Source organism: Nanorana parkeri, unplaced genomic scaffold (genome assembly GCF_000935625.1).
Source record: "Nanorana parkeri isolate BGI_ZX_2015 unplaced genomic scaffold, ASM93562v1 scaffold520, whole genome shotgun sequence".
Taxonomy (NCBI): domain Eukaryota; kingdom Metazoa; phylum Chordata; class Amphibia; order Anura; family Dicroglossidae; genus Nanorana; species Nanorana parkeri.
The window spans coordinates 321,218-336,397 of NW_017306788.1; the positions used below are offsets into that span (position 1 = coordinate 321,218).

At 42.0% G+C, this 15,180-nt stretch overlaps 1 protein-coding gene across 1 annotated transcript in view; it reads left to right on the forward strand.

Moving 5' to 3' along the window:
• Window positions 1-15,180, forward strand: part of ZNF277 (zinc finger protein 277) — a 67,351-nt gene that overhangs the window by 8,058 nt on the left and 44,113 nt on the right. The window contains exons 2-3 of the mRNA XM_018561381.1: window positions 2,720-2,921; window positions 13,523-13,611. Coding sequence (XP_018416883.1) covers window positions 2,720-2,921; window positions 13,523-13,611 — 291 coding nt within the window. The remainder of the gene's footprint in view (window positions 1-2,719; window positions 2,922-13,522; window positions 13,612-15,180) is intronic.

Genomic DNA, 15,180 nt, shown 5'->3' on the forward strand with positions numbered 1-15,180 from the left:
CGCCTCCACCAATCGGCATTGAGCCTGCTTCCCAGCCAATCAGGAAGCCAGGCGGCGAGTAATGACCTGATTGACCGTGAAGCCGGCTTCCCGGCCAATCAGAAAACCAGGAGGCGGGTCATTGCTTGCTTCACGGCTTCCTGGTTGTCCGTGAAGCCGGCTCCATGCTCCCCTATGGCAGTGCCGGTCAGTGGAAATTTTCCTCTGGCCATAAGTACCCGTATTGGGGAAGTTATCGGAGCATTTGGGTGAGTACAAGTACTCGTCCAAATAATCGTTATCGGCACTAATACTAGTATTGGTGCATCCCTAAACAAAATGTATTTGAATGTGCTAAATAGCGCTTCTCACTGGTCAGCGCGGTCACCTGAGCACGCAGACCAATGAGTGCTTGCAATGTGCCTGCGAAATTCAGTATGCATAGGGCAGGACTGCACTGGACAGCAGTATGGGGTACATATAGCACACCCATGCTGGCAGAGGGGAGGGACTGTTAGCCAAAAAGGTAAATATAGCCAGGGGGGGGGGAGAGAAGTTGGGAGAGGGGGAGGTTAGATTTTATCGGGTAATTCCATTTTCCCATATTACCTGGGAAAGTGAACTTGCACTTTAATGCACATTGTGTGTGTGTGTGTAAGGCCTTGTCCAAGGACCTGTAGCACACCTTACCGGACTTCCCATGTGGAAAAATGGGTGCTCGCAATGACTAATGATGGCGCCGTATCAAGTAAAACGTTGTATATAGATGTCATCAGCACTCCAAATATGACAGAATACGTCAAGGTTTTAGTGAATCTTAATTTTTATTTTTGAAGTCACTTAAAGTGGAAACAAGCGCTTTTGGGGCCGCACAGGGTCCCCTTCATCAGGCTTAAAGTGAACCAAGGCCTTGTTCACACCAAGCGCGGAGCAGGTGCAGAGCAGTTGCAGACCGGATCAAAACTGCGTCCAATGTATTCCAATGGTATTTTTTGCTCCAGTTCACATTGCAGTGTGCAGTTCCAGAGCAGGTGAAAAAACTGCAGCAAGCCCTATTTTACCTGCTCTGGATCTGCTCTGGAACGCATGCAAACGCATCAAAAACGTATGCAAATGCCTGGGACGCACTGAAAGCCCATGTTAACCTCTTTCCCGTCCGCCTATTAAGAAAAAACGGACGGCAGACTCGCATCAGTGGGTTGCTGTCTCCAGGCGGCATTTTTTCCTGCTCGCGCGCGCCCCCTAGCGCACGGGCAGGAAAGACCCGCTCGTTTCTACAGCCGTCTGTTTCGCATACAACCGATCAGCGGCTCTATAGCTATCGGCTCCTTGCTGATCTCCCTCTGTAGTGTGAATGCAGAAGTGATGTGTATTACATCACTTCCTCATTCACCTGTCAGTCATCTGGCTCCTAAGCCAGATAGAAGAAGCTGATGAAGCAGATCTGTGCTTCATCAGCTTCTTTTGAGGTCTCCAGGTGACATTAGGGGTCCTAGAGACCCCTAATGTCTCCATAAAGAGGACCTGTCAGTGTACCTGTGCTATTATATAGGGGGATTGTATCCCCCTATGTAACAGCAATAACAATAAGTGTAAATATATGTGTGTGTGTGTATATATATAATATATATATATAAGGGATGCACCGATACAAGCATCGGTATCGGCGGCGATACCGAGTATTTGCATGAGTACTCGTACTCGTGCAAATAATCCAATACATAAAACGAGTAAAGAGTTCTGCTGCCTGACTACCACAATGGAATGGCGGCAGCACTAAACGCACACGCACAATGTTCTACGCGTGTGTTTATTTGCATGAAAATGGCGGGGGCAGCAGGTTTGTTTTTCATACTTTATCACTTTTATTTTTTTAAAAACCACCCTCCCTACATTAGTGTTATTAATTTCCATTGTGTTGGTGGCTGGCCCACCTGCACCATGGAGAGGCATGACTCTGTGTGAAAATGAAAGGGACCCCTGAGAAAGCCAGAAGGACACAGCACCCTGGTTGAAAGAGGCTGCCCTAGGATTCCGCATAACCCTGGTTGAGAAAAGCTGATCTCCAGTATGCTCCATTTTGACTCTTCAGAACGGAATGAAGCATGTATCTTTGATATTTTTAAACACATAATTGAGAGGCTGTGTAAACCTTCTTTTGCTGTAGTAAACAGATCCTGATGCAGTGGTAATAACAGCAAAAATGGCTGAAGCTGCAACTCAAAACTTTTAATAAATGTAACTTTTTTTTTTGTGTCCAACTAGGATATATTTTCATTTTAGCCAAATACAGTATTTGTCGGACTGTCTTCAGGGCTATCAACTGAAATACCTGCAGCAGAATGGGGACATATGTTCCACAAGTGCTCTGGTATCCATCTGTGGAATATGTGCATGCTAAGCATCTATAGATCCAAGCTTGTTAATGGCGTTTAAAGCTGTGGGGGAGGTTGGCTAATCCGGTGTACATATTGCAGGAAATAAATTGTTTGAAACATCCTTTCTGCTCATGAAAGTGTTTCCGAGATTTACTGGTAAAGCAGTCATGCATGCCTGTGTAATCCATCAGAATGAACTTTTTTTGTGTGTATTACCTTGCTGAGAATTGTACAGCAAAATGTCTGTTTCCAGACTTGGTAGTGTAGTGCAAAGGACAATATTTGATTCTTTTTTTCTGCTGCTGGATATCTGAAAGTGTATTATTATATGTATCATAGAGTTCATTTGAATGTAATTGCAGATATCAAGGACTGCATCTTGGAGCCTCTGTCATTTCCAGAAAGTCCAGGGCCTATTAATGTCCCAAGCGATGTTGTGTCTTTGCCATGTATGTTCTGTGAACAGCTGCACAAGGAGACAGAAAAGGATGGACTTCTCAAACACATGGTTATTGAGCATAAGCTTGTCATTGCCGATGTCAAGTTAATAGCCAATTTTAGGAGGTAAGCAATATGTTTTATTATTGATGATAACCTTGTTAGAATAAATGATTTTCATGGACAGCATGAATAATGTATATCTAACCCCACAAACATTTTGGATACAGTAGGGAAGGGTTAAAATCCTCACTTGTTTTTTGTTTTCTCTCTGTATCCCATTGGGGAGATGTTTCTTCACTTCCTGTCCTGTAGTGACAACAGAAAACAAGAGGAAATCTATTCAAAGTGAAGAAAATATTGTCTTAGGCCTCATACACAATGACACGTTTTAGCTTTTCTGAATGGAGAAGTGGGAAGTAATTATGTGGGAAGTAAAAACAACATTCAAGGCCTCATCACACATGCTGTGTTTATATGTGTTTAGAGCACATTTCTAAATGCATGTACAGCAATTCATTTTCAGTGGTATCATTCAGACTTTGCGTTTACTCACATTCATTTTAGTTGTGTTTAGAGAAAATAGAATTCTGTGCATCCAGGATTTAATTAGAAACTCTAAACGCATGTAAACTCATCTAATGTAGCTTCCAGCATGAAAATCTAAACGCAGAATAAAGTGATCTGTAAAGCATTGTTTAGACTTCCCAGATAACTTCTCCTGCATGTAGATGCACTTTTTCCTGTATCTAGATGTTCTTGCTTAAGGGCAGGTTCACACCATTTTCCGTAACAGATCTGGAACGCAGTGCATTGTTTTTTGCCGCGTTTGGGGTTTTTGTTGTTGTTGTTAGCTTAAAATGGTCATACAGGTGTGTCCTAGTGCGTATGTATGCATTTCTATGCCTTCCAGTGCATTCCAGACCAGACAAAATAAGACCAGCAGTATTTTTCTGGTCTGGTCTGGAACGGACTGCACTGATGTGAACAGAGGCCAGAATTAGCATAGGGATACATTAGGATGCATTTTGGGTCCGGAAACAATCTGGTCTGGAGATGATCTGGATGTGGTGTGAATGGGCCCTAAAGCCACGTTTGGAAATGCTTACACGTGTTTAGCTGTGTACAGCTTCTCATTGGATCCTTGGGTTACAAAATTCTATTTTCTCTAAACACAGCTAAACTTAAATGCAGGTAAAAGCTGGCAAACCAAAAGTCTGCATGGAACCATTGAAAATCAACAATATACATTTATATCAGGGATGCACCGATATATCGGCCGAAAATTGCACTTTTGGCATAATGCATAATAAAACAATTTTCTGGCCGATATAGCGGCGCATCCCTGCTTTCTCTTCTCCCCGCTGGGTGCTGCTCTGTGTCCCAGCGAGGAGGAGAGAAACTGTGACAGGCGGCTGAGCGCTGTGAGCGGCCGGCGTCTCTCCGACACAGCCTCCTGTCACAGAACGATGTGTGGGCGGAGACAGCTGTCACTGCAGGCTGAGCTTGACTCGCTCAGCCTCCTGTGACAGCTGTCAGGAAGGAGAGCGGTACAAACAGCGATCGCTGAGTGTTTGTAAATAATTGAGGACAGAGTATGGTTACTATATCCTCAAATATGATTGAATGGGAGTGAGCTACATCACCTCGTGTTCATTCATAGTTGTGGTTATAGTAATCATACTAGACTGTTCCTTTTGTAAAAAAAAAAGTTAAAATAAAAAACATTTTCGGTTTCGACCTGACATTTTTTTTTATTTCGGTTTCATTTCTGTGCACCTCTAATTTATGTGTTCAGAAATGTTCTCTAAACACATATATACACTGCCTGTGTGAATGAGCCCCAAGACAGTGCCCCTGCAACCTATTAGAAATCTCTCCCTTGGATTTTTCCTCACATTCAGTTTTGATGACTATGGTTTTTAGGACAAATGGAGAGAGCGTGAATCTTTACAGCTGGGAACAAGCGGCAACACGTGTTTGCAACAAAATGTCACGCTAACTATCCGCAAAAGTTTTATCTGTATGCGCCTTTTTTGAAGTGTTCTTGCGACCGATTCCTGTTTGTGACTCCCTGCACATGTTTTGTGACATTTTGCATAATTTCTCAACTGCACAGTAATTGCGTACAGCACTTGCGACAATAAAAACCCTCCAAACTGTCGCACATTCCAGAAGTCCTCCTGAGCACTTCTTCAAGTATCCCAAAGATAATTCAGCTTCATATCCTCAAGTCATCTAAACACTTCAGGACTATTCAGCTGTCATCCATGAGGTTCCCTGCAACTGTTTAGAGATCGGGGTAATTTTGAGACAATTCTACTTATGAAGGCATTAGATTTAAACATATACTAGGATAATAAATCTGTCACTATATGCTCTAGAAATCAGGAATGTGACTGTTTCCGGCCCCATTCACATCGGGGCGGAAGCGTTTCCACGTGATTTTTGAAAGGTCGTTTTTGGGTGGTTTTTTTTTTTTCGTGTTTCAGCACTGAAATGCAATTAAAAACATGCTAATCAGCGCAATTCCATTTACATTTATATGGAAAATGCGCTGACCAGCGCGAAAAAGTAGCTCATGGAGCATTTTGGGAGACAGGCGGATCGGATCGCGCGGAGCCGCGCAATTGCATGAACGGTCCACAAAGGAATGTATGGAATTGTTCATGTTGGCGGTTCAGCACAGGCAAATCTGCACGACCAAACCGCCCTGGTGTGAACGGGGCCTAAAAGATGCTGATGATGCAACGAACTTGATAAATTCCCTCCCTATACCTAAACTTCTAATCATATCAGGGGTGCAGGTTTCCTATCACCCGATGCCCGGGACATGCAGCTCCGGTGCTGGCAGGTGTTTTTTTTTCTACATTTTAGCTCTGCTTCCAGCAAGCAGGGCTAAATATAGAGCAGGGGAGCTGCCACTCATTTTGTACAAGTGATCTGGGTGACTGTACAGCCACCCAGATCAATTGTAGCAGCTTGCTTATCCGTCCCCTCGCACACCCCGAGAAATGCTGTGTTCTATCTTCTGTATTGGTGGGCAGGCTCCATAAAGAGGACCTGTCCCTCCAAACGCTATCACTTAGAGCAGGGGTAGGCAACCTCGGCTCTCCAACTGTCGTAAACTACAAATCCCATAAGGCATTGCAAGCCACAGGTATGACTCCTAGAGGCAGAAGCATGATGGGATTTGTAGTTTCAGCACAGCTGGAGAGCCAAGGTTGCCTATCCCTGATTTAGGGACTTGTTAGCCCCTGTGTGATAGCAATAAAGTTAAGTGGAAAAAAAAATCATTCAAAAAAAGGTCAAACCAACCTCCCACTCCGGCCATCTGCATGCGAATAAATGCACGCTTAGGGCAGTGTGTGTGTGTACACATACACACGCGCGTGGAGTGCTGCCCCATTCCACTGTGTGCCGTATTATTACGCTCTCTAACACGCACAATGTAATTTGGGAAAATTGAATTACATGCTCAAATATGACCCCCTCTCCCCCGCTATACATGCCTTTCGGCGAACCGTCCTTCCCCTCCACCGATACAGGTGTACTATGTCCCCTATACTGCCGTCCAGCACAGCCCTGTGCTATGAATTTAGAATTTCGCTCGCAAATTGTGAGCACTTATTTGGTCAGCGCTTCTTAGCACGGTTAAATATAGTTTTGGTTACAATTAATTTTTGTATCACAAGTAGATTATCATAAGGGACAAGTATTGGGTTCCAGCTTTAGTCCTTGGACAAGTAGTTTTTTTAAAAGTGTCCATACCCCTGAATATAGTGATTATCTAGCGTTTTGCTTGTATGTCATTCTAGCTTATTTGCCATATACATAAAACTCTAGTTATATAGTGACTATATACAGTTTCCGGAGCTGCCTGTGCATCTGTTTTAGTTTATTTACCTTCTGTATTAACGTCTAATTACAATACAATCTGCTGCATCAGGCAACAAGTAAAATCAATCAATGAGCTGCAAATGCTGTCCAAGAAAACGTCAACTCTATTTAGGTTAACAAGTCCAATCAGTTTACCTTCGTTTTATAAAAAAAAGATATATTGCATTCAGATTCAGTGTGCTTCTCACGGGGTTCTGTGCTGTAAAAATTCGCTTTCATGCTACGGTGTGTTAGGAGATGTGATTGCAGTGAGTTCACTGAGAGAGCCATGCTTGAACCAGGGAATACACTGGCCTGTATTTTTATCAGTTTATACTCCATGTCTCTGAAGATAAGGGTCCCAGAAGCTCTAGAACCAGGCAAAGCAACCACTATAACCCAGGAGAGACCACCAGGTAGCGGCCACCACATTAATCCCACTATTGCCAGGTAATGAGCTCCACAATAGAACCAGGAATTGGGCATTATCAACTCCAGTTTATTTCCTATTATGCCAGTTTGAGGTTATGCCTCTTCTATTTGACTGGCTTCTAACTTTTAAAGCTTTTATTGTTTTGGTCACAACTATGTACCTTCTTGAGAACAAGACTATCCAAATTGTTAGTCTGAAGGACAGGAGCTTGCAGTCACTGGATGGATTCTGACTGATTGGGGATAATTTCAGTTTATTTTGTGTATTCAGTATCTAACCTAGTTCTGTAGTTTAGGCCTTGTTCACACCAAATGCAGAGCAGATCCGGTCAGGTTTCTGCACACGCACGCTAGTCTTTTAGATGCGTTTTTGACGTGTTTCTGATGCGTTTTTGGCTTTAAAAAAACAACGTAAAAAAAAAAAATTAAAATGGGCTTTCAGTGTGTTCCAGGCATTTGCATGCGTTTTTGATGCGTTTGCAGATCCAGAGCAGGTAAAATAGGGCCTGCTGCAGTTTTTTTACCTGCTCTGGAACTGAACGCTGCGATGTGAACTGGAGCTAAAAATACCATTGGAATACATTGGACGCAGTTTTGATCCGGTCTGCAACTGAGCTGCTCTGCACCTGCTCCGCGCTTGGTGTGAACAAGGCCTTAGTGTTTTCAAAGTATATCTAAACCCAAGAAAAAAAACTGTAATATATTTTAGCTTGCCAGTCCATACATGGTTCTGGCCTTACTCCGCTCCATGTCTGGTACTTAGGCACTCTCACCCACTGTAGACCGCCGCTGGCTGTCCATGCTTCTGGGCTGTGAGCTGTGGGAGGAGAGTGGGAGGTTAGTGGGAGGGGCCGGACAGTAAAGTATTAGTACTTACACTTGGAAAAAAATTGTATTGGTGCATCCCTTATATTTATTTATAAAAAAAAAATAATCATACATTAAAACAGATGTACAAATCCCAGGCGCTTCGTCTGCTCCTTAAAAATGACAGCTGCCTCCTAACGTTTGATTTTTTCCTCTAGTCTTGGAGCTGGAAAAGTATCTGTAATAAGTATATCCCTAATAGGTACAGAAAATAGCTTTTTGATTTTGCCAGCAATGCAGTGTCCTTGTTACTTCTGATGAGCTGAAATGATAAATCAAGCAATATAATCTTCCTTCTGTAAACCACTTATCCCCCACCCCCATGTAATGCAGGTGAAGAGAGGAAGATATATTTGATGTCCATCCCACAGTGTAGTGGGTGAGCATAGCAGCCCATGGTCATGAATTGCAAGGTTTTCCATGATTTATTAGGTGAAAATAAAGGAAAATGGAAAACTAATGCAGCCTAAGGACTGGAAAGCTGCAGTATATTAGATTTTCCTGTTTAGATACGCCATGCAGGGAATTGTGAAGATTGATTTGCCCATACATAATATTTTTAACTGTTAGAGAAATACCTTTTAACCTCATCTCTAGATAAACAAGCATTAGAGAAAAGTAGATTCTGAAGCATTTGTGAGAAGTTCTGCAGTTACCATGGTGAAGCTGCAAATTACAGATACTCTAGAAGAAGTACAACTACTGTTCACAGAATTATGCCTCTCTCCAAAGTGCTGTTTTATATTTACAAGCAAGCAAGTGTACCTCTTCCTTGAGGAACAGAAATGTATAAGGAAAGTACATTCACCGGCCACTTTATTAGGTACACCTTGCTAGTACCGGGTTGGACCCCCTTTTGCCTTCAGAACTGCCTTAATTCTTCATGGAATAGATTCAAGAAAGTGTTGGAAACATTCCTCCGAGATTTTGGTCCATATTGACATGATAGCATCACGGGCCCAAAGTGTGCCAAGAAAATATCCCTTACACCACCAGCAGCCTGAACCATTGATACAAGGCAGGATGGATCCATGCTTTCATGTTTACGCCAAATTCTAACCCTACCATCTGAATGTTGCAGCTGAAATCGAGACTCCTCAGACCAGACAACGTTTTTCCAATCTTTTTTTGTCCAATTTTGATGAGCCTGTGCGAATTGTAGCCTCAGTTTCCTGTTCTTGGCTGACAGAGTGGCACTCGGTGTAGTTTGCTGCTGCGGCTGTAGTCCATCTGCTTCAAGGTTCATCATGTTGTGCATTCAGAGATGCTCTTCTGCATACCTCGGATGTAAGGAGTGGTTATTTGAGTTACTGTTGTCTTTCTATAATCTCAAACCAGTCTTCTCCTCTGACATCAACAAGGCATTTTCGTCCACACAACTGCCGCTCACTGGATATTTTCTCTTTTTCGGACCATTCTCTGTAAACCCTAGAGATGGTTGTGTGTGTGTGAAAATCCCAGTAGATCAGCAGTTTTTTAAATACTCCGACCAGCCCGTTTGTCACCAACAACCATGCCATGTTCAAAGTCACTTAAATCCCCTTTCTTCCCCATTCTGATGCTCGGTTTGGACTCCATCAAGTCGTCTTCACCACGTCCTCGATGCCTAAATGCATTGAGTTGCTGCCATGTGATTGGCTGATTTCAGCAATTTATGTTGCCAAGCAATTGAACAGGTGTACCTAATAAAGTTGTCAGTCAGTGTCCATTGGATCATTGGTGGGCATAGTGGCTTTGCAGTGCTGGAACCTTGGTTCAGTTTGCAGCAGGAAGACCACCAATGCCAGAGTATGTTATCATAGTAAACCCTCAAACTATAATTACCGTATATACTCGAGTATAAGCCGTCCCGTATATAAGCCGAGGTACCTAATTTTACCACAAAAAACTGGGAAAAAGTATTGACTCAAATATAAGCCGAGGGTGGGAAATGAGGCAGCCACTGGTAGATGGATACCAATAAAATTACATGAATATTAATTGCTTTTTGTTTGTTTTGTTTTTCATTTATGACGAGAAGAAGCATTCATATTAGCCAGTTTGGGTGAGGGGTTTATAATTCTTCATATACAATGCAGGGCTGGTGTGTATAATAAATTAAAATCTGATGATCTGTCATTTTGTTATGGTTGTTAATTATAATTTTTTTTAAAAACCCCAACAATAATAATATACTGTGCCCAAATCTGCATACCTATGACGTTTGGGTCTGGCTGTGTACTTGATCCAATCATTTTCATTTTGTATTACCAATAATTTTTTTCTTTAACAACCTGCTGACCAGGTGTTTACACCCCCTTCCTGGCCAGGCCATTTTTCAGTATTTAGCGCTGCAGTACTTTGTCATTTATTCCGTCATGCAACGCTGTACTGAAATTAATTTTATACCATTTTTTTGGGGACATATAGAGCTTTCTTTTGGTGGTATTTAATCACCACTGGGGTTTTTTTTATTTTTTACTAAATTAAGGAAAAATTACTGAAAATTTTGAGGAAAAAAACTTTTTTTCTTACATTGTTAGGAAATAATCATTATTACCCAATTTTTTTGGTAAAATATAAAAGATCGGGTCACGTCGGGAAAATAGACACCAAACATGTCAAGCTTAAAAATTGCGCGCACCCGCAAAATCGCAAAAAAAACTACCATAACCAAAACAGACTTCGGCTCTATAGCTTGTATCGTTCGCATGTAAACAGGCATCGCCGCCGCCTGTTTTTAAATTTTGGGCAGTTTGCCGCGCACGGGCGGGGCTAATAGGTTGTCTTCAGAAACAATACAATGGTATTTGTTGGATTCAAAGCCAAGACCACATTCTTAAGACTATATTACTACTGACCAGAGTTGGTATAAAAGAGAGCCAAATTGGTGTACCAAAGTATATGTCCATATTATATAAACTCTATCGTATTGCTCTTAAAGAGGACATCTACTGTAGAAGCTGTGAATAACAAAGGGCAAAAGACTTGGTACCATTATTGTCTGTAGACACTGTGCAGTTGATCTTTTCCCCAGGACCAACTTACCTTATCTCCATTTTACACCTTGTCTTTCTGTGAAGATGACCATCTTGTGAGAAAAGCAGGGCTTTGCTTACTCATGTCAGACCCACCCTTCTGGTGGCTGGTGATCTAATGACTGGTGGCGTTAGTGATCCAAAAGCTGCAGGAAAGGAGGAGAAAGCACAATTCCACAGAATGAATGAAGTAGGAGTAAGGAGATGCTTTCTGTGCAACCTCTTGGGTACAGCTTCCTTTTCAGCAGTTCCTCAGAAGAACAGTACAGTAGGGACATCACCATCTGTCACTGCAATGCTCAGACAGACACTTCAAATCTCATTTGAATAGGTAATAGAAGATATATATTAGAAAAAACTGGTAGACACCAGGGTGCGCAGTCTAAAGGCCAAACAAGGCACTAGATAAAAGGTGCATGGGCATAAAAGCACTAGATGTAAGGGGAGTGATGAACCACTAGTCGGATATGGACATGATAAAAAAACTGCTATACACCAGGGGGATGGTGTGGTGAGTGTGTATATGTGTTTGTGTGTGCATGTTTTGTTTTTTTAATTGCTATTTTGCGTTCTATTGTAGGTAATAGGCTGGACAAATCGCTTTACATGGTGCTTCATGAGCTGTAAATAGATATCTAGTTTTGTTGTCTTTTAGCAGTGTGCTACATGTGGCATACTAAGGGCCCATTCACACAAGCCGCTGCGCTAAATTGCACAGCTGGTGCCTGGCACAGTGCTGATCCCCGATCCTGGCACATTGCACTGTGTGTACTACTTTTTTTTTTTTCACATTTCATTCAGTTTTATAAGCACAGCAGGGTGCAAGGTGGTTGTACTGCATTGCATCTTGCTGTGCTAAAAGAGTACTGCATGTCGTACTCCATTTAAGCGCATGCCACTGTGGTGTAAATGGTGTCCATCTGTGACAAGGCAGATTGCCTTGTCTTACGTTGGCGCTGCACTGGAAAAAATGGCCAGCACAGCACCAACACATCTGGTGTGAATGGGCCCAAAATGATTTGTAGTGATATATGAAATGCAACAAACATTCACCCTATAAGATGCTCAGTCAGTACATCATACATTTTGTACATTTTGTTTTTTTACACTGAAAATCTAGAAAAAGAAAATAACCAATTGCTTTCCTTCATCCTTGTGACTATTTGTTTACCAGGTTTGGAAATTGTCCAGTGCTAATATTTCTGCATTTTTACATAAACTACACCAAATAAGAATTCTTTTTAAATATGGTCACTTTTTTATGGGGTTATTTTATGAAGGCAAGCCTATGCCATTTTCTAACATATCACTGTGTGCTCACAGTGCAACCATGATCTTGGTTGGCTTACAAAGTGCTGCATCCTTTTCAATCCAGGCAGAACAATGGGTCACTATGAACCTTGCTTCTTAGAATCACACCCACATTTAGCATAGTTACATAGTCAGTCAGGTTGAAAAAAAGACTCCAGTCCATCGAGTTCAACCTATAGAGATACGGAGAAAAAAAAAAGAGAGGAGAAGAAAAGCCTAAACAGAACGCTATACTCACAGCTACCCCCTGTTGATCCAGAGGCATATCCACAAACTGCCAAAGGTAGATGAGATGCTTCACGCCTTACAGCATTTTGTACTACTTAAAGTGACACTAAACTCAGGAGTTAAAGGAAGAACAGTATCAGCATGAATTCAGAGATGATTTGAGCATCTACAGCTGAGTGATACACAAATAAGATACATTTTGTTAATAGTTAAGGTACCTGCATGCATTTTTAAGATGTAACTCTTGGGTTTATTGTCACTTTAAAGGTGCTTTCCCAGTTTCAGGAAATATTGCAAGTTAGGTATTTTGTAGATAATTGGGTCTTCAGCTGGTTGGGGGACAGTGAGAACAGCTGAATGTAGCTGGGCTGTTAAACTACAATGTTCTAGCTTTCTCAAGATGTGAATGTCTAGATTCCCAGTGACAAATGTCAACCACTTGTTAAACCTTCAGGTGGACTAGTGTTCAGATTGGCACAACAATAGGTTCCTGTCCATTATCTTACCTCACAGGGAGGGTTTCAAGAAACTTGAGACACCGCTTTCTAGTGACCAGGTAAACAGCTATTGGTACTACTCCTGTTATATGCTATTGTTCAGTAGAAGCTCTACTGTCAAGTACATTTAATGTATTGTGTATCTTTCTATGGTTTTATTGTTGCACGCTGGACATATACTGTATGGGGGCGAATTTATCAAATCTGGAGCAGATTTGCACTGCAACCAATCAGCTTCTCTGTCTCATTTTCAAATCTTACCTGAGCAAACTGAAGAATAATGCTGATTGGTTGCCCTTGGCAACTGCTCCAGAATTTGTCTGCTCCATTTTTGATAAATCCCCCCATATGTCTTATTGAAAATGACAAAATAAGAAATGCATTATCATGGCATCTTTCCAGCATATTCTGTATATTTCAAGATGGTAGTTTAAGAATGTTTTGTTTTTTTCTGCTCGATTTGTCTGCCATAAGCTTTTTTTTTTTTTTTCCCTAGCTATGTTTTGTACTGGAAGAAAAGGTTTTCAGAGCAGGCGATAACAGACTTCTGCTCAGTAATCAAGACTAACTCACAAGCTCCAGAGGGTAAGTGACGAATCTGGTAAAAATGTATACATAAATGCACTCTTTCATCCAACGAACTGAGCCACTGTAGATCATAAACAAGGTTCACATTCATCCTATGTTATCTGAATACATATTCACTGGAGTAATTTGATTTTTTTTCTCTTTTATATCCCAAAAATGAACAGGTAATAGATATAAAATTGCTTGATTAATGTGTAGACAAGTGAGACGTTGTATAGACTATATATGCCAACACTATCCCTGTTTAACATTTTGAATACAGATGTTTTTCAGGATGCTGGGTAATCACTATGACTGAGTGAAGCATTTTTACTTTGCTACTTTACTGTTGGACATCAAAAAAGTCCTAGCTTGAAGGGTAATTTGTGGCATAATTGGGCTTGCCATGTTGGGTGTGCCAGCCTCTCTTTTTTTTTGTCAGATCAATGAGGCCCATTATAAAAAAACTGGGTGGAGGAGTTACAGGGGTTGCAGATGTCACTGCTGCAATTGGGCCCCTGCTTTAGGGAGGACCAAGGCTAATACCCCCCTTCACCTTCATGCAATAACACAATTTGTGTTGCTATTAGACAAAGAGCTGGTGTCAGACAATTCTCCACAGCAGAGCTGCACAGGGAAGCTGCTGAAAACAGTATGTAACAGTGATTCACAACAAATCTCTACTGCTGAAAAGCACTGCAAAGTGATACTGCTCCAGGTGGACTCCGGGCTATTCTCTGCTGTCTGCGGGTGCAATGGATAAACATTCAGCTCCCCGGAATACAACCAAGTTATACAAAAAGCCACACGTCTGCTCTATCCACTTTTTCTTCAATTACCTTTATTGCTCTGTGTCATATATCGAGCATAGTGCTTCACCACCAGACTCTGCTTCTCCTCCTCTAACAAGTTTCACCACATTAGGGGCTTTCTGTGGCTACCATGTTTCCCCGAAAATAAGACAATGTCTTATATTTTTTTTTCCACGAATATAGACACTAGGTCTTATTTTCGGGGGATGTCTTATGTGTACCTGGCTGCAGCTGTCCGCTCTCCGCTCGTGCGGGAGGGAGGGAGGGAGCTGTGGCCGCTCTCCGCTCTAATGCCGTCCAGGGAGCCAAGATGACCTGTTGCTGATTTGTTTACTAGTCACGCTCTACCTCGTCTGCCAAGTTTTGAAACCTTTACCATTTACATCTGGTCATCACTGAAAAACTGTTAAGTTATGACAGATGTAAATTGTTTACTTGAACTTCGGTCAACCTTCTGAAACCTTTCATACTAGCATGATCATCTTCTAGTGAATAGTTATTGATGCATCCCTACATATTTACTGTGCTTGGCCATGTGATCTGTGTTGTCACATGTCGAAGCGAAGGCAACGGGTAGAGAACACCCTCAGCAGCTTCCCTATATAGCTTTGGAAGGAGAATCATCAGACAGCAGCTCTCAGTTTGCGCCCGGAACGCACTGGATCGCATAGATCAAGCCATGCTTGCAGCATTTTTTCAGATTGCATTGCCCTAGAACTTAGGGCATTCCGGCACCTCGCGTTCCGGTGAGGGCAGTCGTACTGCGGGCGAGGGG